This window comes from Aotus nancymaae, unplaced genomic scaffold (genome assembly GCF_030222135.1).
Source record: "Aotus nancymaae isolate 86718 unplaced genomic scaffold, 86718_ANA_hifiasm-v0.15.2.pri h1tg000020l, whole genome shotgun sequence".
Classification (NCBI taxonomy): domain Eukaryota; kingdom Metazoa; phylum Chordata; class Mammalia; order Primates; family Aotidae; genus Aotus; species Aotus nancymaae.
In genome coordinates, this window is record NW_026988432.1 from 49,851,091 (window position 1) to 49,868,228 (window position 17,138).

Consider the following 17,138-nt stretch of genomic DNA (forward strand, 5'->3'; position numbering starts at 1 on the left):
TCGTGATGGTTGTGGTTGCGGCTGCCGCTGCTGTTGTTGTTCTGTTTTTTTGTTTGTTTTTAATGAACATACTGATATATAAGTGCTCTGGGGGAATTCATGATGCTCAGATTCATGAAAAGCAAAGTAAGATTTATGAGTTGCGATTGAATCTGCCCCTACCAGCCTGGAGACACTTCCCGTCTGGTACTGAGGCATTGCTGGCATGTTTAGTGCTTTTGTTTCAGTTTTCAATCTCTGAACACATGAAGAAATATTAAAAGTTCTGAGGGCGAGGAAGGGAGAAGGAGTCCACAAATCCCAAAGATATACAATAGCACCCAAGGAAAATAGTATGGTGTAGTAGATTAAAAATGCAGAAACAAAGTGTGTCAATTAGCTAGTGTTTGCTAAGTGCCTGTCATTTTCACTTACGCTTCTCTCTGGTTCCTTATGTATTACTGACCCACAACTTCACCAGGCAATTGAACTAAAGATTCACAAGGTGGTCTGGCATAAAGACAAATTTTTTTTTTTTTTTTTTTTTTTTTTTGAGGCAGAGTTTTGCTCTTGGAACCCAGGCTGGAGTGCAATGGCGCGATCTCGGCTCACTGCAACCTCCGCCTCCTGGGTTCAGGCAATTCTCCTGCCTCAGCCTCCTGAGTAGCTGGGATTACAGGCACGCGCCACCATGCCCAGCTAATTTTTTGTATTTTTAGTAGAGACGGGGTTTCACCATGTTGACCAGGATGGTCTCGATCTCTTGACCTCGTGATCCACCCGCCTCGGCCTCCCAAAGAAAGACAAATTTTAAATCAATGTGCCATGTAACTATCCTCCCCCAAAAGATCATAACAGTATACAGTGAGAAAGTTAAGAAGATTTAATTAATAAATTGTTATTCAATTTTTAATGAATTGGGCCCTTTTAAACATACCAGTGGAGGAAAAAATTAGATTCCAACTCTCACTTGGATCCAGGTTCACATCAAAACACTTCAGCGTAGAAGGTATTACACATATTCACCAGACCTTCCCACCTCCTGGGGACCCACCAACACCACAAGCGCAGTATAGCTGCTTTCCTCCATCATCGCATTCTGCATATAAGGCCACAGTCAATCCTGTGGGAACTTTCTGCCCCTAGTCCACAGAAAAGCCATATAAGTAGCTGGCTATTACACAGAGCTGACAGTATCACAGGAAGATCAGTAGTAGCATCTCAAATACAAAAAAGATCATTAGCAATACTTAATAGGAAAAACTACCTCTGGTAGGTGAAGAGTTAATCTCCAGTCAATTTTAAGGTACTCTGCTGAGAGTACTAATAAGTGTAGGAGCTGGTGCCAATGAGGGTGGCCCCTTCCTTGATGGGAACAGTCATCCCTTAGGGATTGCACTGCCAACGCATCAGCCAGCCAGAAAACAGGGAAAGAGTCTGAGAAACCGTGGTAACCAAGTTTCGCTGGCATTTTGTAAAATGGTAACTGGAACTGCCGAGGCTGTGCACAGAATGCTAACGAGCCTAGGAAAACCTGTGAAGAGTGGACCTAGGAAATGTCCACCCACCGACCAGACCAGCAGCCCTAAGGAGCCCCACTGTGTAGACTCCTGGGGATCTGCCCACAGGACTCATTCACAAGGAAGCACCTAAATATGGCTGCATGACGCCTTAGCTTCACAGCCCTCAAAACACTTCTGACTCAAATTTCTTAGGGTCAGAGTAATTACATTTAGCACATCTGCCTAGCAAGTCACAGTTTTCCAGTTTGCAACAAACATTTTGCACTTTTTAAATCTCATTCTAAAATCCAAATGGTAAACAGCTTTAAGAATCAATATGAAATGTTTTAAGTGTTCTTTGTGGATTCACATAAATTTCCCCTGCCCCTCCCATCAGAATTTATTCTGACTTTCAAGGAGCATATTAAAGGTAGAAACCACTGATGTACAATAATCAGTGTACAACCATATTCTTAAGAACTTAAATTCAATCTTGGTTAGCTGAGAATGCTTGAAACGCTAAGAAAGTGCTCCTCTGAAAGTCACACTCAAATCTTTAATTCCTCTTTCTAACGAGAGCTCTTCACCCATCCCCACGTCTCAAAGTACACAAATGAGAGCAACAAAACATCAAAACTGCAGCTGGGTTTAAAAGTATAACAGTCTTTCTTCTCTCTTCTCTATTTCTTTTTTTTCATACTTCATTCTGGAAAAAAAAAATCCAATCTGAAATAGAAAGCGGGAAAAGGGAGGCATCCATAGGTACTGTGAGTTATTATCATCGTTCTAGTTGTTGGGTTGAGTGATGGGTTCATAGATGTTCATGATACTATTTAAAAGCCATTATAATTAACTATTAGAAAATAAGAGTGCCATACATGCACGAGTGATGACGAGTGTCATAAATCAGGGCTTCTGATTATTCCAATCCCATGCACCTAATGTCTATTTAAAGAAAAAATAATAATGAGATGGTGATGCAGGTAGCTAATGGTTAGACCTTCCAGAGTTCACCAGACTCCTTAGGCAGGGATGTCTTCATAAGCATAAAGCCTGCACAGCTGCACAAGGTCCTGCGTTTAGAAGCACCCAGCCTTTATTTATGCTCTGCTGTCACAATCTTGAAATTTTAATAATGTTTTAGCAAGGTGTCCTACGTTGATTTTGCACTGGGACCCGCAAATTATACAATCACTCCTGTCCCCGGGTTTCCAGATGTTACATTTACCTACAGTTCCCCATGATTTCATTCCCATCCAGCCTCGATATTTTTTAAATTTGATACTTCTTACCCCCAAATTATTAATATAACAGTCAGGTGAGCACCCTAGAGCAGCCTTATTTCCTATGTTTCCTTATTTTTATTGTCCAAATCAGTGCTGCCTGTGCTATAAATGAAGCTGCAGTTATATATTGTGCTCAAATGCTTCTTCTCAAATCAAAAACTTCAAACAGAACTCATTAGCTCAAAAATAAATCCACTGAAGTCTCTATCTCAATTCATCTCAACTGCTGGATAATAACAAATTCATTTTCTAATAGTTGCCCAATTTCAACTACAACATATAACCAAACAAGACAAATTTTTAACAATTCTTCGTGGTAGGAAGAATTCAAATAAAGATTTGAGGAAATCTTCATTTTCAAAAATCACTGGCTAAAAAATAAATAAACATAATATAAGTAAATGTTTTTGCATTCCTGAAATGCCCTGTGTCTACAGTGATCAGGTACAGAAAAGTTATTTCAAGTTCAAATATAACTTAGCGATTGCCACATGGTGCAGAATCTTTCCACCCCTAACACTCCAAAAACCCAATCAGACAAGTGGCCGTAATCTGACTCCCAGCACACAGGGAGCTGCGCGGCAGGCAATGAGAGCTGCACTCTGGCTGGGGAAGGCATGAGTGACAGACCCACAGCAAGGCGGTGGGGGTAAGTCCTTCTTTGCCTTAAGGGAACAATGCTCAGGGCCAAAAGATGAAACTCTGTCTCTTTTATTACAGATATTTGTGCCTTCATAGGCAAAATCTAGAAGGCAGCTATGGGGCAGGTGGGTGGTTCTTTTCAATCCAAGTACTGGGCATTTTCAGAAGACAGGCATAGAGAAGGTAGAAGAAAGGGGATGCTTTTTAGCCAAATCCTCCATATATTTGAGATCTGCAAAAGCCCAGGAAAATCACCCTATGGAGGTAAACCTAGCTATAGTATGCTTCATCAGAAAAATTACTCAACCAGATGCTCGGCTGTCCTGGAGTGGATGAGGCTGAGGTTCAGCTAGAAAGTAATGCGTACGATTCGGTACAACCGGATCACATCAACAAACCCCCTTTGTTCTGGGACAAAAGAAGCAAAACAAATTGTGTTGATCATTTCCAGTGAGTGTGAACATGTAAGGTAGCACTGACAATAAAGACAGGGTGCTATGGGTGACGCTGGGGTGAGAAAGCCAGAGATATGTATATGCTGCCAGCAAACTTCAGGGTTCACAGCCAACTGAGGCTGGTCCATCTGCCTAGGAAGGAGATCAGATTTTGTGGATTAAAAAGAAAAAAAGACGTTAAAAACACTCTTAAAGAGTATGTTTTTGTTTTGTCTGTTTTGGTGTTTCGCACTGTGTTTTAAATTCCTCTGGCTGATGAAAATTTCAGGCTGAAAGAGCAACTGAGTTCTTAAATTAGGTCTCTGGAGAGGTAGACAGGTGCATGAGAGACCAAGCAGGGATAGAATGCGGGAAATGGCAGAAGTGAGGGGCAAAGGGCGAGGGCAGGGAGGCTGGCCTTCTCTGGATCCCATCTCTCCTGGTGTCTCCTGCGTGACTGAAAAGGACGTTTCCTGCCCACCCAGCTTCCTTAGCCTCCTGCTTTATCCTCCTCCTTTTCCCCACCAACCCTGACCACAGACAACAGCACCTGTGATCGCATTTTGTCCCCTTTGCTATCCCGGCTACAGCCCTGAGCTGCCGGTGAGTTCAGAAGTGACTCTCCTAACTTCGATGTGTGAGTTTTCTGAGTTTACCCTCTTTGGGAATATTTTTAACATCTCCTCCAGGATTCCCTTCCTGCCCCATTCCAAGTACCGTTTTTGTCTCTTTACATTCTCTTCCTCTAGAGAGTATGATGTCCTTGTGATCCCACCTGGCGTTTACTGTAATTCTGAGATTTGCTTCACTGGGGCAGGGGATGACTAGGATGTGGAATGTGGCTGGCCACTCCTCGCCCCCCTCGCCCCCCCTCCCCAGAGCCTTCCTGCCACCGGGGCTTGTGCAGAAAAGGGTTTCTCTCTAAAGCAAAGCCCCATAGCAAACTAAGGGCTAGGCTGAGCTCAAAAGGTCAAGGGAGCATTCCCTCACCGTTTTTGGCACTGCATTTCCTCACTACCCGTGCAGAAAGCAGGCTCCCGGGAACGTTAAGTGACGTGGAGAAATGAGGGCCCCATAATCTGTGAAAGGGAAAGCCACAATAATCCTAATCTCTTAAAGTACTTGGCTTTCTCGCCTAACCCCTTACACGGTCCTCTGCAATTAGATTCTCGGGTAACTGCTCTCCATACATCTTGGCTCTCATGAGTATCACAGGCAAAGGACAAGGGCAAAAGTCTCAGATAATAGGATAACTGGGGTAACTCCTCCCCAAAAGGAGAATCCTAGCCATTTCATGCCAGAATTAGCAGTTGGCATCAGTATCTTCAAACCACCCTTCTCTGCTCCAAAGGCATATCTGTTGGAGGAAGAAAGCGTCCTCCCTCTCCAGACTGCCTGCCCACCACCCTCCCCCGAGAAGCTCCGCAAGGTGAGACACGTGGTCCTCTAAGCCCATGTAACAAAGCCATCAAGAAGACCTTAGAGAAAAGCCGTTTTCCATAGAGCCTTCTGCTCAGGAGCCCAAGGTCTCCCTGACCACACCCCCTTTTCCTGACTCCCCAGCTCTGCCCCATGAAGGCAGGAAGGGTACCGGGGCATTGCTGGCACACCCCAGCCCCCAGGCTCCCTTTGGCAGGTTTATCTGTGCGGTACGGTCAAAGACAAGGGGTGAGAGAGCGTCGGGCACGAGGAGAGGCTGCCCTTCCTCCCCTAAAAACATCCCCACCCCCATCTCTCCCCAGCTCCAGCGGCCAGGATGCAACCGCGCCGGCCGGCCGGCTCTCGGGGCCGCTGCGGTGTGTGTGTGTGCACCTGGCCGCCGCCCGGGAGCCTGGCACGGGGCCGGGAACGGCCACTGCTCCGTCCCCTGAGAGGCGCACCAGGCTCCCTGGGGACGGAGGTTGACACGTCCCCGTGCCTTGCGCCCAGATCTGGGCGGTGCGTGGTGTCCCTTGGGCGGCCTCAGCTCCAGGGCTCCTCCCGCTGGCAGCCTGCTCAGTCCTGGCGCACGGAAGAGGGAGGGAGCGTCGCTGTCCCAGCTGAGGCCCGGCCTGTTCCCGTCGCCGACGCCAGTTACCAGAAGTTCCTCTCCCCTCAATGAGTTCACTTTCTCAAAAGACAGGCTTCAGCACCCTGACTTCCTAGAAGGCTTCCCCTTAATCCAGAGTCTGCGGGGAGGGGGAGATTTTCAGAATGCCATTGCAAAGCAATCAGTGCAAAGCTAGAAAAGATGAAACGACCTCCCAAACCTTGTTTTAATGCTTTATGTTCAAAATATAAGTGGCATAGAAAATGTACTTGAAACTTAAAAACTTGCTCTAAGGTTAAGTACAAGGTAAATATATTTTGTTCTTAATCTTCTAAGGAATTTGATTTAGACACTTCCCTTTCTAGGGACAGTTTGGATAATTTTCCAGTGAAATTGGATGATCTTTGAATATTAAATCAAAGGAGACTAGAATAATCTCCTGACTATTCATGAAAGAGCTTTTCCAGAAGCATTCTTTCTTGGTGCACAAATTACGCTTGGCAGTCCCTGTCCGCAGGAACCCATGATGGCAAGCCTTGTTCCCCTCACCTAAATTCATAAACCTGGGTGTAGTGGCTTCTGATGCTGATTTGTTTCTCTTTTCAGTAAGTGTGGACCTTTGTGTACAAGAGAGAACATCATGGTGGCTTTCAAAGGGGTCTGGACTCAAGCTTTCTGGAAAGCAGTCACGGCGGAATTTCTGGCCATGCTTATTTTTGTTCTCCTCAGCCTGGGATCCACCATCAACTGGGGTGGAACAGAAAAGCCTTTACCAGTCGACATGGTTCTCATCTCCCTTTGCTTTGGACTCAGCATTGCAACCATGGTGCAGTGTTTCGGCCACATCAGCGGTGGCCACATCAACCCTGCAGTGACTGTGGCCATGGTGTGCACCAGGAAGATCAGCATCGCCAAGTCTGTCTTCTACATCGCAGCCCAGTGCCTGGGGGCCATCATTGGAGCAGGAATCCTTTACCTGGTCACACCTCCCAGTGTGGTGGGAGGCCTGGGGGTCACCATGGTAGGGTCTTTAGCTATATTCAAACTAGGACTCCAAGCCTCTTGCAAACTCTTTGCTAAATGATGCCTTGGTAGCATGAGAGACATCCCTAAAATAGCTAATTCACTCCTAGGGAATTTTTGATGATTCTTAATAGAGTGAAAATTGATTCTGACAGCATTTAGGTATATCTGTAGGAAATCATTGTTTGCTCTTGAATTCCTTAAAAATAACAAAATCTAGGTGGCCCAAAAATTGTGTTGGTTTTTCCTCTCCTTCTCTCATTCCAGTGACTATATTGACTTTATATTTAGCTTAATGCATTTTTCTTACAATGAACAAATGTTCACTAGCAGAAAAAAACTATTTTCTTGTCATGTTCATAAGATGTAAAATGATCTACATAAAGGGTTACACTTAAAAAAATAGACATCTGATCTTCATTTTGTTCTTAGCTGACTAGGAGTATCAATTGTTAGCTCAGCACCAGGGCTGATTTAAAAAAAAAAAAAAAAAAAAACATGGCTTAAATTTTAATTGAAATATATATTAATTAATTTAAACCTAATTAATGGATTTAATCATTGCCTTATAAAATTACAAGGCTCTCAAGAAATTCTTTTACAAGTTAAGTGCTGCAGTGGCACAATTTGCTTCCTTTGTGGAAAAGGACATTCAGCACAAACTCCTGCTTGGTCATCACAAGAGTAATTATCTGTAATGACCCAAAATGAATATAAATTTATTCCTTCTTTTTGGGGGGGTGAGAGAAGGAAGGTCTCAATTGAAGGTGGGATAAAAGACTTACCTTTGCTTTTTACGGAGATAAACTGTGCCTTTCACAATGATATTAATACATTTTCATCGAAAATACTCTTGCTTCAATTCTGATGGAATATTTTTCTTTCTCTAGGTTCATGGAAATCTTACCGCTGGTCACGGTCTCCTGGTTGAGTTGATAATCACATTTCAATTGGTATTTACTATTTTTGCCAGCTGTGATTCCAAACGGACTGATGTCACTGGCTCAATAGCTTTAGCAATTGGATTTTCTGTTGCAATTGGACATTTATTTGCAGTAAGTTTCCAAGTCCATTTAAATGATCAATCCCATCTCATTTATCCTCACTGTAGCTGGCCTGAAGATGATGTGTTTTATAGCAGTGGCTCTTTAGTATCCAACCATGACTGTCCATTTTAGGTTATAATTTTTCCAACTGTGCAATGAGAATGTTGATATAGCTGCTAAAATCTTGAGGTTCTTCTAAGTGAAAAATGATAGCAAATTTCAATGAATGATACTCACTAGTAGCCCTGTTTCAGCAATGTCTGAAGTTGTTTTCTTGTTTCCTATAGATCAATTATACTGGAGCCAGCATGAATCCCGCCCGATCCTTTGGACCTGCCGTTATCATGGGAAACTGGGAAAACCATTGGGTAACCCTCATATTGATAGTTCCTATCTTTCTACAGTTGAGGACAATTACCTATGGGGTCTCTTTTGTTTTTCATTATTTTGCTTACTAGTTTCTCTTGATTTCTCCAACTTTGACCTTCACTTTATTACATCTTTCATAAAGACTAGGGAAAGACTAGCACAGATCTGCTGCAAAACATCTCTTCTATCTGTTCTAGGCCTTCAATAATAGTCTTTTCCTTTTTTAAAGCATGATTTTAGACACTGTATCTGACAGATTGCAGCAGAATACGTTGTATATAGAGGTTGCCTATGTGGAACAAGTTAAAGTCAGCATGGTGTAGGTAATATGGTGTTTAAATAATTGAAAGTAAAGTAGTCTCAGCAATAACAAAAAAAAACTTGCAAAAAAATAAAAAGAATGAATGAAATACTTGAAAGTGCTGCCCATAGCAAAGATAGTTACCCTTTTTCATTTACAAATGCATAAACTCAATTAATAGTGTGTAAGTTGCAAGTATTTGAACTGCAGATGGTGTCAAATAATGCAAATGTTTATGCTATTATCACCATAACCATAACTGGAAAAATAAATGACTCGCAGAAAAGGCTCACTTTTCAGTCTCAAGCCTAACCTATTATAAATAAATATCTATTAATGTGGTGGTGATGCTTCCAGAGAATAGCAGTGTCCATTTCAAAATATTATAATTGTTTTAGCTGTTTTCTACAGCAAAGGAATTTAAATCTTTTAAAATTAAATAAGTAATGCAGCAGCTATGAAGGCCACTAACATGCTAACTTATAATAACCAATAAAAATATGAGACCTGTAAGCCAGCTTCAAAGAGGCTAGCTTTTATTATAATTTATATACTGCGAGTATCACTTACAACTGTTAAAAATTCATGAATATAACAGAATATGTCTCTTGTGTTTATGCGGGCAGTGATTACTAACCTAGTCACAGCCAGCCATCTATGGTATACGCTGCAAATGACAAGAAAATGCACCACTGCTATGTGCATTCACTTCTGAGAAAAACGTACCAAATCTTTAAAAGTCATCTATACCATTAAATAACAGAATGAGAGTCAGTGTTCAAACCAAGACTTGGCCAACAGTGCCATCCATGAGACTAGTCATTTTGCCACAGATACCTCCATTTATGTCTCAAAAAATATTACCACATTAATAGAAATGGAAATTTTTAGTGAGTAGTATTTGATCTTTTTTTTTTTTTTTTTTTCTTGAGATGGAGTCTTGCTCTGTCACCCAGACTGGAGTACAGTGGTGTGATCTCAGCTCACTGCAACCTCCTTCTCCTGGGTTCAAGTGATTCTCCTATCTCAGCCTCCTGAGTAGCTGGGATTACAGGCACCCACCACCACACCTAGCTAATTTTTGTATTTTTTCATAGAGATGGGGTTTCACCATTTGGCCAGGCTGGCCTGGAACTCCAGACCTTAGGTGATCCTCCCGCCTTGGCCTCTCGAAGTGCTGGGACTGCAGTGTAAGCCACAGCACCCAGCCATCATCTTATAATGAAAATACAACTTTCACTTCAACTTATTAAATTGAAACTGTTTTATAATTAACAACATTAACAACTTTTAGTTAAATTTATGAGCACTTGAAAATGTAGATGAAAATATATTTTATGAATTACTTGTCAGTTGCAGTAAGTTAGTTAAATTTTAAATAGTAGAAAAATTCTTAATTATTGATTAAATCAAGGTTCCCCGTGTTATATTATAGCAAACTTAATTCTACTAAAAATGAATGTCCATTTTTGTAGCAATGGTTGTATGAAATTTAGAACTAATTTAAAGTGTATTTTAGGTAGATAGATTAGGAATAACATTAAAATATTATTTTTGTATATTGTAATGATATTGTTTTTGTTTTCTTTATTCTTTTACACATTTTGTAGATTTTTAGCAATAAAGATTCTTTAAAGTACATATGACTTCATTTTGAAATAGCAACTTGACACTGAGATTTGTTTATTTTTGAGAACATGCAGCTAGGTATTGTATTCACAGATGTTTTGGAAAGGGTAGTAATTATTTTGCTGTTCTAGTCTCCCTTGTGAGATTTGTAGCTTGTGGAGTAGTGTATGTCTAATGAGACCTTACTAAAGGAACAAAGAGCAAAGACATTTAGAGGAGGGCTCCCATTTCTCCTTCAAAAGGGCATAGAGAAGATAAAGGCTCATATGGTTTCTTTCATGTTCAAGAGAAGGAACTGGATTCTTCCAGCCACTCTAGCAACAGTTTCCCTGTAAATGTTATGTCTTCAGCCTCAGCTGAAGTTCGAATTTTCTTTAACTCTTACAATGAGGACGCAAACTGAGATTAATTTTCAGAGGCTGTTTTAAACAAAACAGCATCCATCATGTTTTTTTTTTCAAATGAGTGTGTAGTATAGTTGAAAACAGTATACTACAGTGTTTTGAACAGTGTTTCAAAAAAGAGGTTTTCATTTTGTTTTGGGCTTGTTTGGGGTTTTTTGTTTATTTGTTTGTTGTTTTTTGTTTGAAGACAGGGTCTTACTCTGTTTCTCAGGCTGGAGTAAAGTGGCATGATCATGGCTCACTGCAGCCTCAATCTCCCTGGGCTCAAGTGATCCTCCTTCTCGGCCTCCCAAGTAGCTGGGACTACAGGTGCACACCACCAAGCTTGGCTAATTTTTTTTGTATTTTGTAGAGACAGGGTTTCACCATGTTGCTCAGGCTGAATTGAACTCCTGGGCTCAAGCAATCCATCCACCTTGGCCTCCCAAAGTGCTGGGATTATAGGCATGAGAAACTGTGCTCAGCCTCAAATGAGAGGTTTGAAGTCAGACAGATCTGAAATCTCAGCTCAACCATTTGCTAAGCATAAAATTTTAAGCATCTTCTTACCCTCTCAGAGTGTCACTCTTCTTTTCATAAAATGGGAAGAATAATAATATTTATCTCATAGGTTATTGTTAGAATTAAATGAGATTATAAAAGAAAAATGCTAAGTATGGCTGGTTCAGGGACAGTGCTCAACAAACAGGGTTTCTGTCGCCCAAGTGCATCTGTTAAATAAATGTCTAATATTCTACAGAACACATGTGCTCTAAAGCAAATGCCTGCAGTTCATTCAAACTCAAAACTTTGTTCTAGGTGCATAATTAATATATAATACTAATTTCCATTTATTGAAGTCCTATGGAATTGCTACTTCTCAACTAGCCATAAACTCATGTTTTTTCACCAAGCCACCATTGTAAGAACAACATAGATGAAAGCTTTCTGCACAGTAATGAACACATGAGGTTTTCATTTAAATCAAATCACCAATTTTTGGAAGCCTGGAATGGAGCAGATTACTATGAACTAAAAACTATTAAGTACTTTGCAAGTATTATTATACTTAATCTTTTTACCCCATGAGGTTTGTATTATTATAATCCCCACTTTACAGATGAGGAAATTAAGGCTTTGAAAGTTAAGTAACTGATGCAAGCACTCAGATTTTCTAAGTGGTGGAGCTGGGTTGGCTTTGATCATGCTAACCTGAATAACTGAATCCCCAAAAGATAAAGTCTGTGTTGTAATCATGATGGTGCAGGAAACCAGTGTGAGATGGCAATATTGAGAAAAGAAGAGGACACTCCAGAAATTCTTTTTTTTTTTCCTATTTTCGTTTAAAGAATTCTTAGTGCACTCAATTTGCAGTACTGCCAAAGAGGAGCTATCTTTATATTAAGGATTATCATAAGATGGAAAGAACATAATTAATGAAAAGAGGAAAGGAGATAAAAAGTTCTTTCTTGTTTTCTGTGCTGTTTAATAATTTACGGATCTCTGATGAAGATTTGGTGTGTTTTCTTATTTCCTCTCCAATTCCCCTCTTTTGGATGCATGACACAAATGCACTCTTAATTTAACCCAGCTAGATTCTACATTCATAAGCTGCCAATGGAATCGTTTTTTTCTACTTATACTCTATCCTCTTCCATCTTTTCCTTAGATATACTGGGTTGGCCCTATCATAGGAGCTGTCCTCGCTGGCGGCCTTTATGAGTACATCTTCTGTCCAGATGTTGAACTCAAACGTCGTTTTAAAGAAGCCTTCAGCAAAGCTGCCCAGCAAACAAAAGGAAGCTACATGGAGGTAGAGGACAACAGGAGTCAGGTAGAGACGGATGACCTGATTCTAAAACCTGGAGTGGTGCATGTGATTGACATTGACCGGGGAGAGGAGAAGAAGGGGAAAGACCAGTCCGGAGAGGTATTATCTTCAGTATGACTAGAAGATCGCACTGAAAGCAGACGAGACCCCTTAGAACTGTCCTCAGATTTCCTTCCACCCATTAAGGAAACAGATTTGTTATAAATTAGACATGTGCAGGTTTGTTGTTTCATGTCATATTACTCAGTCTAAACAATAAGTATTTCATAATTTAGCAAGGAGGAAAGAAAGAAACCTATTGTGAATTTCAAATCGAAAAAAAGAAATAGTTTTAAAATATCCTTACGCAAATATATCTCTATTTTATCTAGTTACTGTTCATTAACAACCAGTTCTAAATGTGTGTCAAGATTTGGTTAAGTCTTGCCTGAGAGAACTCAAAGACATGTCTATCAGCTTATTTCTCCTCTACTGAGATACTGGTATGGTCAATTCTTATTTGATTATGTATTCTGTTAAATTGAGTTTAACAATGGCAAAATACAGTATATCCCAGTCATGCACATTCAAGAGAGAAAATATAATGATTTCTTTTATGAGCAATCCCTGATTTATAGGCTACCTCAGCAAAAGAGCATTAGCAAGTGTTACTGCTAATTAGTTGTTTCCATTTATATTACAAATACCCAAGTTTAAATTCTAACTTCAATTCATAATATTTCTTCTTCCTCCTCAATGCCCAAGATAATGTGGAACTAAAGCCCAGAAATTTGAAAAGAATATTCAGAAACGCTTCCCAAATCATAAGGGCACCTATTGAGATTCAAGGCAAGCAGACTCGCAAAATCTTGTAGACACAGAGGAAAAGTTACCATCATATAAAAATCACAAACAAAAAGGAAATCTGTATTCTGGTATCAAATGGTTGATCTGTTTTCAGTGCACAACCTCAAATGCACCACACAAGTTTAACAATCTAAGCTTTTAATCCCTTTATCACTTTGCTTATTTTAAAAAAAATTTATTGGCAAAACTGGGGATTTTTGTTTGTAACTTTGGTTGTCTATATTTAAACATTAGCTGAGACATATTTTTGATAACAAGAACTTTGCTAGTTGAGTCCTGGCTTTTTGTTGATTACTAAGCTTTGTTCACTCTAGAAGGCGTAAAATGGTCCTTCCCTGTCCCAATCTCTGTACTCTTACTTCTTATAACATTTGTTGATAATTTTACTCCAAGTGTAATGATATTTGAGTGAATTAAAATGCCTGACAGACAAGGTACGAGATGGTTGCAGAATAAAAGGGTGAAGACATCAGATCACTCTGTATTCAAAGCTTACTAGACAACTAGTCTTTCATTTCTGGATATATTGTTCATAACCCAACACATTTTTTAAGTATTTTTGTTACTGACTCATTTATTTGTCAAAATAATTTGTTTTTCTGTCCTGCTTTGCCTTTTGTCAGTAGAATGTTCTCCAGAAACCCCAGGTTCTGTCATCTTAACTGTCTAGTCTAGCCATTATCTTAGACAAAGAGCTGCAAATGTCAATTTCACCGAACAAAAGCTATTAGAAGTAAAGCAGAAACCCATCACTGCAAGGAGTGACTGGTAAATAACTGATGATCAAGGGCTGTCTTCTCTCAAGCATGGTTCCAACTGTGTGTCAGTTTTTAGTGTTAATGGCAGTTATGTGTCTGTGGCAGTGAGATAATGGACCATTATTAAACCTGATTCTCTTCGGTGCTAGGAAAGAGTGATGTGTGAGATTCCCAGAGAGTCATCACACCAGTGTTATGCCTGGGAGTGCCATTGGCATACCGCAGGTGCCTAAATCCCAGGCCCCTTTCTCAGGGGGCGTGGCCACACCACACACTGCATCAGTGGTTACTTCCTGGCTGGGACGGCACCTAGAGAAACTAGGATGCAAATCTCCCAAACATGGTTTGCACCATCCTTTCAAATGTTTGCACAATATGCCACTTAGAGGCTTAAAATCAGGGTGGTTCAGTTCAAAAGGTAATATCAACCATCAGCAAACATGTCAGTTTAAAAATAAGTTTGGTTAACAAGGAAGTGTTAAACAGATTTTTTGAATACACTTATAATATACTGGCTTATAATCATTTTTATTCTGCCATACGGTTTATTTCATATACACTCACTTCCAATTATAACATTCAATAAGTTAGTGTTAAAAAGTGAATGATGTTTTTGTAATTTGTTTTCTAGTAGATAGCAGAGAGCCTGGCACATAGTAGGTGTTCAAAACAAGTGTGTTAATTAATAAAAATATATAAATCTCATTTGGGATTTAAGAATATAAATAATTTTCTTTTAATCTTTATTTTGCTCAATATTTAATAGGAAGCATGATTTCAAGGATTACTAAAGGAAGGCAATATAAATGTGAGAAACATAAAATATATTTTTGCATTCTACTATTTTTAGGGGCATGAAGTGAATGAAAGCTTTAGCACTTTTTTTTCCCCTACATATGAGACAACATATTTTGTATTTGACTCAAGGCTCTGCCAGTAAAAAGTAATGAAATTGTACCTTTCTAATGACATCTAGGCAGCAGGGGTCTATCGCCTTGTGGATGGCACCAAATTATCCAAGTGTATTAGGAGACTGAGGCTTTTTTCTTTAATCCCTTCTTATTAATGAAGTGCATAGTGCTGCTCCCAGGAGACCGCTGCTGACAGATACACAGAGAGGAGATCAGAGAGGAAAAACTGGGAAGACATAAATGAATTATACCCAGCCATGAAACAATGCCAACTCTCTCTTCCCTAAGGAAGAGTATAAGTACCCCAAAATTGTAAGGTGGTCTCTATACTGAAAACGTATATAGTTTGTCAAAAGAGTACAAAAGGGAAAGAGTCCTATTTTAAGCTTTCAGGCTTTCTTGAAAACTTAGGGACCAGAATTAGAATGTATGTTTCCATTGTTGAAAATAACATTTTCTTCAAAGAGCCTTAACCTTTTATAAGGGAAGAAAATATTTTCTGGACCTAAATAGTTGCCAAAATTTAAGATTCCTACACTTTATTTCTTCCATTGATTCTTTTCCTAAACCCTTATACTATCTTTTCACTATCTGAGCCTTTTCCTAACGCAGCGCATAAGTGCTAGCTAGAGCTGCTGCTCAGTATTGAAGATTTTAGAAAGAGATTAAAAATCTTTGGAAAACATATGTGATGAAATTGAGCTATATTATTTATTAGAGATCTGATTCCAAAGAGCACAGAATACTGTTCTCAGACCATGAAACCAGACAACAGATGTATTGGTTTAAACTCAATAATGACAGGAAAATTCCAAAATACAGCAGTAAATTCAAATGCTAAGATGAATCCTGGAAGGCCTCCTCTGATTGCAGCATGTTGACACCAACCTCACATGTTACGAACATTTCACAGAGAAACTGCCTTTGTGACAAATGAAGATGGCAGTCTGAGGGAGCAGACAACCTTATCGAACAATAGAAAAGCCAATATAAATTCATTATAAGCACTGTAGAATAGGCAAATTCAGAACATTTTATACCTAAAAGTAATTCTGTCTTTCCTAATGTGTTTATAACATGAAAATTATGAGGAAGATGTGGTTACTATTTGGAAAGTGTAATGTAACAAAAGTCTTTCTTTACCATAAATGTTGTGAGTTGAGTACTTTACAGATTGCCCCATAGGAGCAGCAGCATTTGAAACCCATAATTCTTTGAAATAAATGAAAGACATTTAATTCAAGGATCAAAAACTGGGGCCATTTTTGCAAATGACTACCTATACCCTGTGAAAATACATTTCAAAAAATGTTATGTGCAGTGAACACTAAATTTAAGAGCAGTTACAGTGTGACCTACTCATGTTAAAAAGCAAAGAGCTAAAAAATACACCTAATTTATGTAATCCACTGGAATGAATTTCTAGATTCTCTTCAGGATTAATTAAATAAACATGCAATTTATGAAAATATATAAACAATTATTTATCACTTTTATGACCCAAATCACAATAAAATTGTCATTTAGGATAAACTGGGAAGAATAGACTGAACATATGGTTGTATTCACAGTTATTTATTAACTTAAATGTTATTCCAACATTAGAGCTAATGTTAAAAAGATTTAAACTGAAATGTCTAATATTTGGAATAATATATTAAAGTATTAGCATTGTGGGTGATTTTCACAAATTATGTTGCATCTTGTATTACTAAGCTTGTGAAAATAAACTTTTGGATGTTTTAAAAGGTAAACATGTTTAATGAAGTTAAAAATTCATTTGTAGTTAGATCTTAAGATCATCCTTTAGAATGATCATGAAGTTTAGATATTTGAGTATAATCAACACCAAAGGAAATGATGGTAGGCCCATGAAATCAAATGCATTTTTTGAAAGCCTGCAGAGTATACACTGTGGGATGCCCTGATACAGAGAGTGAAAATTGTATTTGTACAGAGTGAATTCAAAATGTCCACATCTATGCAAAACAAACCATTGGATATCAGCTATCATTATAGTGAATCTAAAAGTGAAGACACAAACAACTGTGACTGGTATTGCTAAATAAATGATCCGTCCTCAGGCCATTTGGCAGATTTTGCCTACCCAGATGGATAATGTAGGCTCAGTGAGTACTGGTTTAACCCCCCGGGTTCTTGGTTTGAGGG

The 17,138-nt window shown here is 39.4% G+C and overlaps 1 protein-coding gene across 3 annotated transcripts; it reads left to right on the forward strand.

Moving 5' to 3' along the window:
* Positions 1-3,270: 3,270 nt before the first annotated feature.
* Positions 3,271-16,723, forward strand: AQP4 (aquaporin 4). Of its 3 annotated transcripts, XM_012447298.3 has the most exons (6): positions 3,338-3,416; positions 5,195-5,272; positions 6,479-6,893; positions 7,786-7,950; positions 8,229-8,309; positions 12,293-16,723. In XM_012447298.3, exons 1-6 carry the CDS (start codon positions 3,385-3,387, stop codon positions 12,569-12,571), a joined length of 1,050 nt encoding a protein of 349 aa, XP_012302721.1. In that variant the 5' UTR covers positions 3,338-3,384; the 3' UTR covers positions 12,572-16,723. The 3 variants fall into 3 exon arrangements, with proteins under 3 accessions (XP_012302722.1, XP_012302721.1, XP_012302723.1); XM_012447299.3 differs by lacking the exon at positions 5,195-5,272 and having other exon boundaries at positions 3,271-3,416; XM_012447300.3 differs by lacking the exons at positions 3,338-3,416; positions 5,195-5,272 and adding an exon at positions 6,099-6,178.
* Positions 16,724-17,138: the final 415 nt, after the last annotated feature.